This window comes from Cyanistes caeruleus, chromosome 9, assembly GCF_971803275.1.
Source record: "Cyanistes caeruleus chromosome 9, bCyaCae1.hap1.1, whole genome shotgun sequence".
NCBI lineage: Eukaryota > Metazoa > Chordata > Aves > Passeriformes > Paridae > Cyanistes > Cyanistes caeruleus.
Genome location: NC_141709.1, coordinates 15,096,533 through 15,109,197, shown reverse-complemented (window position 1 = coordinate 15,109,197; position 12,665 = coordinate 15,096,533). Strand labels below are relative to the sequence as shown.

At 35.9% G+C, this 12,665-nt stretch overlaps 1 protein-coding gene across 2 annotated transcripts in view; it reads right to left on the bottom strand.

The window, feature by feature from the left end:
- COL11A1 (collagen type XI alpha 1 chain) overlaps window positions 1-12,665 on the bottom strand; it is a 133,485-nt gene that overhangs the window by 73,243 nt on the left and 47,577 nt on the right. For both annotated transcript variants that reach the window (XM_086901517.1, XM_086901516.1), the window contains 9 exons: window positions 10,835-11,080; window positions 8,196-8,258; window positions 7,609-7,650; window positions 7,199-7,261; window positions 5,567-5,641; window positions 4,188-4,271; window positions 3,965-4,021; window positions 1,487-1,540; window positions 75-128 (listed from right to left, as the gene is read on the bottom strand). In XM_086901517.1, coding sequence (XP_086757643.1) covers window positions 75-128; window positions 1,487-1,540; window positions 3,965-4,021; window positions 4,188-4,271; window positions 5,567-5,641; window positions 7,199-7,261; window positions 7,609-7,650; window positions 8,196-8,258; window positions 10,835-11,080 — 738 coding nt within the window. The remainder of the gene's footprint in view (window positions 1-74; window positions 129-1,486; window positions 1,541-3,964; window positions 4,022-4,187; window positions 4,272-5,566; window positions 5,642-7,198; window positions 7,262-7,608; window positions 7,651-8,195; window positions 8,259-10,834; window positions 11,081-12,665) is intronic.

Sequence of the window (12,665 nt, the reverse complement as noted above, 5' to 3'; positions counted from 1 at the left end):
AATCAATTAATATTTAAATATATTTAAATAGAAAGCTGTTTATCCAGAGCAGAACTGATCTATATGCCACCTACCCTTTTGCCAGCTTTTCCACTTGGACCGGGGGCACCTTGGACACCACGAGGACCCTGAATTTAAAGAGGGTAATACTTAGAATTCTATTAATGTCAGCAAAAAGCCAGAAAAAATCTCACCTCAAGAACAAGGCAAGATTTTTTTTCTACACAAAGCTTCATTTTCCCTAGAAGATGGATTCTGGTTTCCAGATACCCATTAGTTTTGAAAGTGCATGGGCATCCAAACTGGCCTTAGCACTATGAATCTTAACACCAGTTTTCATGAGATGGCACAATACATGACATAGGTCATCCTTTTAACATGTAAGTTTCTTACATTCTTTTTAAGCCTTTAAAGATCACAGTCCTGTAGCTTGAAAAACCTTCTTCCTCTCATGCCAAAATTATTTTATTCCCATTATAAATATTTCTGAAAACATGGGTTTAACTAGAGAGATACCAAACTACCCCAGACTGAAAAAACATTACACTTTCCAAACACATGTAACTTTCACTGACAACTGTGTGGGTGTAACTGTGAGAGCTTTCTCAGCCCCCATCCAAATGCATTTTCAGGTGAAAAAAGCAGTGATAAGGACAAGCCATCCAAAAATATTGTGCAGGAAAAGAAAAAACAATTAAAAATGTTAGTAAACAAATTGAAAGACTTTACAACTGTTCAGAATGCTTTTTTATCTTCTTTTTTATTGTTTCATTTTTCTACTGCAAGTATCCATGTGCAGTTTTAAGACAGGCACTTAGTAATTTATCAAATCCATGATACTACTTGAGATCTGGCAAAACCATTGTTCTGGATACTTCCATCATATTTCATGATTTCTTTCACAATCTCCTTATTGTTTTTAGGTTTGAACTGAAAGATTTCCATGTGTTTCAGTGCTCTTCGACATCACTGTGGAGAATTTTATAGAATAGTAGGCTGAGAAGCAAAACATGCACTGCTTCCTAAAGATTTATAATGAATTCATGGACCATTTTCTATGCCACATTTTGAAAACAGACTGTTTAATTACCAACCAAATTCAACCTCCCTCATCTTATGAGATCTGGTAAGTTCAGAACCCAAGGTCATCCAGTTGCAGACTAACATATCATTACTGAACAGAGAAAAGAGCCTGAAGTGACAATATTAAAACAGGTTTTCAACTGATGGCACTCTACATGTGATAATTGCTCTTTGTTATACAAAGATTGTTACTTTCATATCTCAGAATGAACTATCAAGCTATTGATTTTACATACAATTTTAATATTGATTAAGCTACTGAAGTTGTAAGATAGTATAATGAATGATATTGTTCTTAAATTGCATGCAGGAAGCATAGCATTGATTCACTTCTTCTAATTGATATGAATAAATTTTCTTAAAGATAAAACATGCTTAAGCATAATAGGGAATAATACTGTACCTGGGGACCTGGTTCACCACTTTCACCTTTAGCACCTGCTGCCCCAGGTCCACCCTTGATGAAAAAAAACCAACACATATAATTTAAGTATACAAAAGCCTCTTTAAATGAATAACTTACTTTCTATACATAAGTATATTTCCATACATGAATTACAGGGAGAAATAACAAATAATCCTCTATTCACCAGGAGGTGTGAATTCACCATTTGTGTCTACATATTCATCTACCTTGATTTATCATTGTCTAAACATAGGGCAGAAATATTTCTCTTACCAAAGAAAACTCCCATGGATTTGAATGTAAAATGTAACTCCTTTTTCTATATTAGTATTTGAGAGCTAAGTGTGAACACAGTAAGAACATAAGTAGTGCAATCAGAAGTGCATCCACTGTAGGGAATAAGACAGAGCTGAAAGTCACCTCTTTTTACCTTCATTTCTGTGTTGTACAGAAAATAACACTCTCAGTTCAATCCAAAGATCACTGCAGTCAATGAAAAATACCCTGTCTAATCTTGTAATGAACTTCAGTGATGATTTAATTAAGTCCTTTGTGCACCTGGCCCTGAAGAAGTGGAGAATCTATATAACTATATCTCTTTATTATTATGAGATGAAGATACAAAATTTAAGAGTAAATTTTAATCATAAACAGACCAAAACCAGATATTCATTCATACTGTACATGAAATCAGAGGCAGAACTAATGAAAGTAAGTTAGAGGTCTCACAAAATCAGACAAAATAAACCAAAAAAATCTTGGCAAGCACACATAGAATCCAGTCTCAGAGAAAGAGGAGTTTGTTACTCTGTGGAAAAGAATAGTTGCATTTTTGACCTTTGAAACAAGTTGTGTGTGACCCAAAGTATGTATTTAATATGAAAAAAAATGTTGCAGACCTTGGGAAATTGATAATATTCTACTTTAACGTTGGAAGGAAGAAGTAATCTAATGGCTTGGCTTAATGCTGAGTCTCACATCCTGGAGTAGAAAGATCCCTGCCAACCTTGCAGATATTAATTCAAGCCTTAAGCAAACTAAAAATCAGATCCCAAACTGGTACTGAGAGTGGTGAGAAGACTGGTTTGATAGGTGGTGACTCTATCTTGGGGTTTCTCTGATGTAACCTCTGCTTTTAATTAATAAAATTGATAACATTTACTATCTGTAGGCAGAAATGTATTTTCTGTGCTATGTAAACCAAGCATGGGAACACCAGACTCAACTAATGCTAGACTGCTAGACTGGGGCTTTGACACTATGTTTAAGATTTTTAGTAACTAATATGCTACAAATGTATCTTTTCGGAAACTAATTAATTCAACAAAGTAAATTTCATATAAAAAGTTTTCTTTTTTCATTCTTAAAAGAAGCTGTGTAGAAAAACAATTTACAGACCAAGAAACTTGCTTTTGAAACTGTAGGCAGAAAATGTTTCTAGATCAAAGAGTTGGATTTCTAGAGCCTCCTGGTGGTTTAGAAGGAAAACAACCATTAATATTATTAATTTGTTGAACTTTGCATACAGGCATTCATGAAGGTTTTTAAAACACAAAAGCACAAGTATGAAGGCAAGTTATACTTCTGCTAAAGTGTAAACTGTCAGTCTCATATCAGCCTTGGCAAAGTCCTCCTTGCTCACAGCAGTTCCAGAGTTTTGTCTGTAGACTGAATGCTATCCTGCAGGTCTCGAATTAAATCAATTTCTGGAAATAGTGTATGGGTTTGTTATATAGACCAAATATATTTGACTCTTTTTAACTATTGCATATCTAATTGTGATGAATCAGGAGTCTGTAAACCAGAGTCTCTGCTTGGTATCTGGTATTTACTTTGGAAGAATTACTCTAGAAAAGAATTGCTCTTGTACAGATCTGCTTAAAAATACAAATGTACACACTCGATAAAAATAGTAAGATATTTTAACATCCACAGGGCCGTTTCCAGATCATTTGGTGTTAGCAGTTGAGTCAAATTCAGGATTGGAATAAAAAAGGGTAATTATTTTTGAAATCTGTGGCTCTTAATTGCTTATAGGAATGCCTCTTATAATCTTTTCTGATTTAGCTTAAATACTGAGCAAATGTGATTCTGCAAACTCTCCCTTTACTATCTCTTTCTGTAGAGTTTCATATTTACTACAACAACTTGTATTAGTAGTATTACAAGTAGTAATACTTGTATTAGGAGATGATTGACTGTAGAGGTATATTTATGTAAAACTATTCACTAGTTTTGTAAGTCCAGTAGTGTGCTCTGTCTGAATACCACAAAACCTACAATAAAAACTCATTTAGTATTTATGTTGCATTGCAGACCTTGAATAAGCATACACACTATAGCGATAATTATGCAATATTAATTTCAAAGAAGTACAAAATAGGTACAAATACAGAGGGGTAGGCAGGGCCAGAATGAGATCCATGGGCTACATGACCATGCTCTCAAACCTGTGCCCCTGTTTTATCTACTTACCACAGGACCTGGTCTTCCAGTGAGTCCCATAGGACCAGGTGGACCTCTCATAGCAATCTGAGAAGACAAACAAACAGACCACCAGGTGTCAAGAAAAAGCTGCCAGCCAGCATACATATTCTATACTAACAGAGTTTTAGAATGTGCTAGCAAATAGCCCCCATCTTTGACTTCACATCCTGCAGGATATAAAACAAATTAGCTTTTGGCTCCTTGTGCTCACCCTAGCTTGCTGAAGAATTGCTTGTGCTTGAGCTTCCTGAGCTGAGATTGTTGGGCCCTTCTCACCATCTCCACCGAAGCGGAACTGCAAGTACCCAAACAAGAAAAGGATTTAGAATTTGTCAAATCTAAATCATACCTGTTACTTGCTGCAATGGTGCCAATCAAAGTCACAAGGTCACAGTCTCTAGTCCACTCTACTAACTGCAGAAGATGGCTGCATGGAGGCCACTGCATCCAACATGAGTATGAAGTCATTGGTGATTGTAACTGAAGTCTAAATGTAATCCCTAATGAGAAAATATTTTCCTGATTTCATAGGATTTTGTTTTTTGTTTGTTCACTTGTTTATTTAAAAAGAGGCCAAAATAGATTTTACTTGCCTGTAAAATTTCAATAAAAATATGTACCAAAATTAATTCATTGGCAGCTACTCATATTAAAAATGTAATTTAATTGAAGGCAGACGCAAATTTGAAAAATGTTTGGTATCTAAAATAAAATAGTTTTGTGTAATTTCTGACAATTTCAAAATAAATTACAGAAATTTAGGCACTTGTTCCTGTGCTCCTGTACTGTTATTGCTAATAAAACTGCTGGTAGAAGCTTTGCAATGTTGCAGAAATGCTAGGCTGCAACAAGAAGCACAGCTTTCCAAAGGTGGGACATAGGCACACTGGGTATCAGGGCCATAAGTCTTGCACTGCCCACAACAGTTTGTCCAGTTTGCTTCTGCACAGAGTTGACACAGATCTTTTTCATCCATACACACACTTAGGAATAATTAATTCCAAGCACACAGTGCTTTTCGTACCCCAGCTCTGCAAGATACTTTAACAGCTTTGGGCTTGTTCCTCCACCTGCTAAAACAGATGGTGTTTTGCTTTGACTCCAGTGGGAGCAGAGCTGGCTATGTGCATATATTTCTATTCAAAGGATGCACTGACTCTTCAAAGATCTGACTGAAGTCCGATTTGAATCATGGAATACTTAAAAATCTCCATGTCAATGAGACTTGAAAGCACACAGGCCTGCTGGGAGTACAGGCCCTCTGTACAACAGCAAACTCGTTGTTTCTGACATATAGTAGAAAAATATAGTTACTGTTAAAAATATAAGGTGGTTTTCAGTGTCTGTAATTCACTTGTGTAGGTTCCAATCTGTCAGCCATGCAGGAGCTAAAGCATTTAAAGGCATTTTTGAGGAAAAAAAAAAAATATGCGCCATATATATGAATTTCAAATGCTTACACCATAAAAGAACTTCTGTATCATTCTCTCATTCCACAGATAAAATCAGATGAAGAAAGAAAATACCTATACATTTTTTGAAAGACACTTCCAGTATTTGCAGGCTGCTTACCCTGTAACCACAACTTACCGGCAACATTAACATGGTACCTGGGGGACCTGCTAAACCATCAGCACCAGGAAGACCAGGGCGACCAGGTGGACCCTAAGAGATCAAGGACATGAGAGAAAAAAGGTGACAACAAAAAGACAGTAACGTAAGAGAAACCTTTTGAGTCACTTACATAAATTTATACTCATACAAAGTCTTGGAAAAGACCTTAAAGATTTAGTTTCAACTTCCCTGCCATGGGCAGGAACATGTTTCACTAGACCAGGTAGCTCAAAGCCCCAACCAACCCTGCCTTGAACACTTCCAGGGATGGTGCAGCCATCTGGGCAACCTATTACAGGGCCTCACCACTCAGCATAAGGAATTTCTCCCCAGTATCCAACCTAAACCTGCTCTCTTTCCATTAAAAAAACTTCCCCTTTGTCCTGTCACTATGGGCCCTTGTAAAAAGTCTCTCTCCACCTCTCTTGCAGCCTTCCCCCACAGCTCAGCCTGTTGTCACAGAAGAGGCACACAGGAGTGGCAGAGGGGCAGAACCTCCTCACTTGCTGCTCACGCCTCTTTCATGCAGCCAGGATACGGTTGGCTGCAAGTGCATGTTACTGGGTCATGTCAAGCTTCTTGTCCACCAACACCCCCAAGTCCTTCTCTGCAGGGCTGCTCTCAATCCATTCTCCTCCCAGCCTAATTGCTGCAATTATATATTTGTGTCGTGTCTGGTCCATGACAGGCACATGACGTGCTTTGTCAAGAATTTCCTTATGATGAATTAAGTAAGCAGCCAGTTACAAAACTAAGTACTGTCAGTAGTTATTCCATTAACTAGGTGTTAAAATTCCCATTTTACTAGTTCAAATTCTAGAATATTTAATTAATCTACAGGACAGAAATATGAAAGTGTGGATGCTGACTTATATTAGCAACGTAAAGTATTGTTTGGATATTAATATTACCTCATTATATAGAGATAGCATCCTTTCAACATCTTGTATATATAAATACAACATGAGCATGCTGAATTAATGAGTAAACTAGCACCCATAAAACACAGGAAAGTTTTTTAGTAACTTATTTCATCAAATATTTAGGCTGTTTCAAAATTGTGTTTGTGGTGGCAGTAAGAAAAGGCTTACGAAAACATGAAGACTAAAATAATAGATTGTAACTAGTTTCATGACTGGATAGGTTTCTTAGGTCATAAATTATTTAATATGGCAAATAAATTCTTCCAGGATCATCTAAATATTATCCATCACTTTCAATATTCCCATGTGATTTGATTCTGAAAGCTTGTTTTCTCTATATTTGTACATATTGTAGCTGAGGCCCTACTGATTTTTAAAAAATTAATTCAAATCCATGTGAAATGTTTGCATCTGTTACTTTAGTATATTTCAAACCACACCAAAACAGAAAAAATACAAACAAAGCAGAGATTAAGACTCTTCCTGTATTTACAGCACATATTTCTACTGCTAAGAAAATGTTTGTCCATATTCTCAGCTGATTTGTTTAGCTGGATGAATCAGCCTCAATTCCACTGAAGTTTCTAACCTCTGGATCTATTTCAGATCAGGATCTAACTCACCCTTGAAACAATTATTGCAAGCTACCCCATGAATGCATGGGATAATCTGTTTGTTGACTTACCCTTTCACCAGGGTCACCTGGAGGACCAACAGGACCTTGTAGACCTGGGGGACCTGTAAGACCCTATAGAAAATGAATGACATAATTATGCTGAATGCTTACAGACTGTTGAACTATTTTTTCTCTGGAAATTTACACATATTTGGATAAAATAATATATAAAGCAGCATATTGTTTTTGCTTGCAAAGATTTATAGTCAACAATCAAAGCTTAGATTGTCATGTGCCCTCAGCTTGTAGCCTGCTGTCACTGAAAACACGAGATGACCCTTTTCTATACCCTTCTATAAGTGTTAAGTCTGAAATACACTTGGGAAATATAATAAGACCAATATTGTGTTAACTCATGAATAGAAAAGGACAGTGGATGAACCAAATGCAATAAAGGAAATTGTGATTTATCTACTTACAGCAGGTCCTCTTGGTCCCGGTGGTCCTTCAATGAGCATACCCTAGGGGCAGATGAAACACAACATTACATTTATTATTTTGTAGAAAAACAATCTTTCCATCTGAACTACTAAAGTTAAAATTTCTTAGAGTTTTGATAAACTTTTCCAGGAATCTTCTCTGTACAGTTACTAGAATGAGAATCTGAATTGTTGCATGGCATTGAAAGTGAGGCAGACTTCCTTGCACTTGCTGAAACCTGTAGTGATGGTGTTACCTGTGCCTAAGCTGAACGTTATCTGGGGGGATCTAAGATGTAGTTAATAGATGGCCTGCAGATCAGATCAATAGACTGTTTTCCTCTGCACAAGTTTCTCTTTTTTTTTTAAAAGGAACATGTGGTTAGTCCTTCATGTAACCAAAGGAACAGGCCACTGTTGTAATCAGTTTACACCATCCACATTACAGGGACTGTCTCAGAGATCATGGATAATGTGGATGCTGTCATCCTGTCATGAACAACAATGTTTGATCATGATTAAATTCAGCTAACAGTGAATATATGTTATACAGTGCTACAGGAAAACTCCCTGACATCTGTACTTACAGGTTCAATCACAGCTGGTTCTCCCTTTTGGCCTTTTTCTCCATAAGCCCCATGTCCTGTCACCTGGCCAGTAAAAACAACCCCAAAAACAAAAATAAGTAGAAGGTCTAAGGACCTGGTACAATAAAGAATTGCAGCAATCTGTAACTGAAAGCTAAAGCTGGAATTGGTCTGTACTGTTAAAAATACATCACAGTTAGAGGCCATATAAATCAAAAATACTTAATACATGAGAAATGGAAAGAGCAAAAACTGTATGCCTGCTCTCTCCGTTATTGGATACTGTCAATTCATACTTTTGAATGAGATGTGCATCCCATGAGTATTTATCCCATGCTTTACATTTGAACTTTGAAATTAGAATCTAAAATTTCTGTGTGCAAGTCACTACATTGGGGGTTTTTTTTCTTATTTGATTGGAAATATTCTTGGCAATTGACAATGATTCTTCATGGCTTTATGAATTAACCAGCCTAAATAAAGATGGAAAGAAAGATCCCTTGGTCCAATGTGGACAGTACCTTTCAAGTTCCTAATTTCATTCATTAGACATCCACAGGATGTAAAGTAACCTGAGAAGGGTCTGTGATTTTATGGCATAAATAAGAAAGGAGGTAAGTGGCACTGTGGACACCAAAGAATAGCTCACGGATAACCAATGATGCCTTGTCACTACCTGAATTAGCATCAACTGCCAAATTCTTTGAGGACCAGCTCTGTGGGAAGTTTTGGGTTCAGGATTAAGGTAAAAGAAGTACCTAAAATAGTGTGTCAATAGCACAAACTAATGGAAGACATGGATTCAAGTTTCAAACAAGGGAAAAGGAACTATTTTTTTTAAAACATGAGATAATGTGTTTTTCTTCAGAAGTACCTCTCTTGATCGCTAACATATCCCCTAGAAATTAACTTCTGACCAGTTTAAAATTTAAAATGCTTATTTTTTTATTTATTTTTTTAATTTCAGTAGAGTGATTCAACATTTACTCTAAAACAGCTGGGGATTAGTAACAATAGTAAGGATATTACTATATGAAATATTTTGGAATGGAAGAACAGAGATTCACAGACTGTGAATTGATTGCACTGATTTATAAATGTTCAGATCTCACTAGTAATGATGTTCATAAACCTATTGGTAATTTATAAAAATCAAGTAGAAAGAGGAATAGACAACCGTGTTTTATTAGATTAACATAAATTACTTGTAAAAAAATGACATCAGGGTCTCCATCTTTGAAAATATTTCCCCTTTTTGAAAGTTCCCAAATACTGGCTACTTTCCATCTTGATTTTTTTACCATAAAGACATCCACATGTCAAAGGAAAATGACATATTTCTGGTTCAGCAGATGAGAACTGTAATAAAGCTTGCACAGACCAGAGCCTGTGTTCTAATTCAAGATTCCTGACTCCTTCAGCTTTGTATCAAGGCATTTGAAGTTGAAATTTACACCAGGGGATAGAGTCTACACAGTCATTTGCTTAATGCAGGCACAAATGGTGCCTTATGGGCTCTGTGCTTCACAGATTATCTGACCTCTTCTGTGTCATTCTGCAACAGGGTCCCCATCTGGGCTAGAAGGAAAAGGGTACACTTGTATCACATTGCACAGATAAGGATCATTAAAAAGTACAATGACCCCAAAAGGGTTTAGAAAGGAGCAGTAAATGAAATACAGAAGGATGGGTTTCAAGGTTGGCAGAGAAAAGCAACCTCACAGCATTTGCTGTTATTTCTTGGATCCTTTGTAAACTGAAGTTTTGTCTTTGTGAGGAGAAAATAAAGATAAGACTGAGCAAATAGTGCAAACAAAATTCTCCTTTTCTACTATATTGAGGGTCTTCCTAATTAAAAAATCCAAATGGAATTTGTTGGTCCTTCCAGTCTTAGCCATACATAGTTTTCTTTGCAGCTTCCACAGTTGGTCAACTGGTAAACAAGGATCTTGGCACAACTAAAGGAAAGTTAAAGCCTTGGGCTGTTTAGCCCATGATTAAGTCAGAGGGAAAGAAAGCTGTAAAACTCAGAATGAAGAGCATGATTCAGAGGATCCACCATGTCATCCTATCCTTCTTTATATATACTGAGCTGTTAAATCATTTCTGCAAGACCATAAACCTGCCACCATTGACTAAGCTTATTCTCATGAAAGGGTTCAGGCCTTAACCTTCCCAGTCATGAATTTTCTTCTTGGAAAGCAGCAAAAGCCACAGGTTTCTAGACACCTATGTGCATTTCAATTTCTTAAGGTAATAATAAAAAAATATGAATTACAGCACTTGGACCTGCATTAGAACTCATGTTCTTTCCAGCTTTAGCTCTAGTTTAGAAAGATTTTTAAACTGTTCATTTATAATTTATTTTTTCAATTCCACCTCCTCTTTCCTTTCCCTCCCATCTTCCACCCTCCCTTACTCCCTTCAATAAACAAGACAAAAAATCTTACATGATAAAAATAAAAAGTTCAAGATTACTAAAACAAGAGGACGGCCTTGATCCAAATGTTATCAGAAATCAGAATGTATCTAATATGTACAAGGAGCTCTGGATCAGGGTCTGTGCAGTTCTGAGACTGTGTAAGTATAAAAGAATTGCTAAATTAGATTAATCTGCATTATGCCTCCAGTCAACTTACGCTTGTTTCTGTGATATCGGTCTCTGCAGGAACACCTGGACCAAACTCCTCATTAGTGGAATCAGTTGGTTTCTCTTCATATTCTTTATATTCATAAAAATCATATTCTCCTAAATCTCCATCTACCAGCAGATCAGATTCACTGAGGTCTACTCCTCTGCTTCCATATTCAGTTGCCTCATTTTTTTTATCATAATCCTCTGCAGTTATGTATTCTTCAGCAAATACTTCTTCAACAGGATTTTGCTATTCGTACCAGTAGCAAAGATTTGGGAATAGGAGGAATATGTGGGTTATTGTTAGTAAAGCAATGTAAGCATACGCTCATCCACCATGATGACTTGTCAAAAGAAGAAAGAACAGTAGAACTACAGCATATTGTCTTTTAATTAGAGTCTGAAGGAATGGAAGCTCAGCCTTTCAGAGTAATTAAAAGATCTTTGTATAAAGAAGTACAAAGAAGTAATGTTTTCATATGCTTTGGTTTTTTTATCCAAAACCACTGAATTCAATATATCCAGTATTATGTGTACTGCTTGTGTAATGTTACTTTAGTGCCAAATATAGCTGAATTTCGCTGCTTGGTTTCACTCTTACAAGTATTCATGAATGAACATATGCAATGAGCAGTGAATAGGTTCAGATCTTTTTACAATAGCAATGTGGAGGAGGTGCAAGCATCACTTCAGTTAAGCCCACCCTTTTTCATTATTTTCTGTCTATAAATACCAATGCTGAGCTAAACTTCTTTGCTCTTGTTACTGATTTTGAAGTTTATTTATCAGTAAAAGTCATGATTCACGTGTGTCTTGGTAATTTACATATTTTTTTGTCTGAGTCAAAGTTCCACCAGTACAATTCAGATTAATTTTAAGATTTCTGAAATCTAAGCTTTCATCTTAAAGTATGTAAGCTGTCAAACCAAGCAAACCACTTAAAAGCACTAAAGCAGTTTAAAAGAATGCTATATTTGAGATGTACAAAACTATTTGTGAAATAAAGGAGGATTGCTTTATTCTATTACAGAGGTATTTTGATAATTTTGCATACAGGATAATTTTGAAAGAAATTGAAGTTCAGATATTGCTAATATAAAATGATCAGACAATATGAAGTAGTATGATTTTGAAAATCTTCAGAAGCTAATCAACATCCAGTGTAATTTAAAAATCTTGACCTAATAATGACATTGAAACATTGCAATTAAAATAGAAGGCCAGATTCTGATTTAACACTTGCCTAATTCCATTAGTTACAGGAGTATGACTTCTACATTACAGCTGGAATAAACACACAACAGAAACAATTCTAAGCCAAATTTTACCTTTATGAAGAAATGCTCTCACCAAGGAGAGCATTTAGCACTTTGATTCTACTTCATTACAGCTCTACTATTGTACAATCAGCTTAAAATTGCCCAGGAAACTGAATTATTTAGATATATCTGTTGATCAACTTGTGACTAGAAAACATGAGACTGAACACAAGAATGCTTTACAGCAAAATGAGTAAAACATACCTTAATTCACCTTCACCTTACAAGATATATAGGAAGAAAACCATAGAAAAAATGAAGTCTTTTTCTCTTTTCAAATGGTCAGGGGATAGGGGGAGTTTTGTACATCTTTTAAGCAACAATCTTTATTTTGAAAGGAAAAGGCAAAAGAAAAATGAGAACAATATTTCTTAAAATCTGCCATCATTTTTCTGTACACTAGTGTTAATTAATATGCAAACATATTAATCAACACTGGCTTAGGTGCAGTGATTTTAACAAAATAATGTTTAGACCTGTTATTGTGGCTTTATAGAAATGCATTTTCCAACTGAA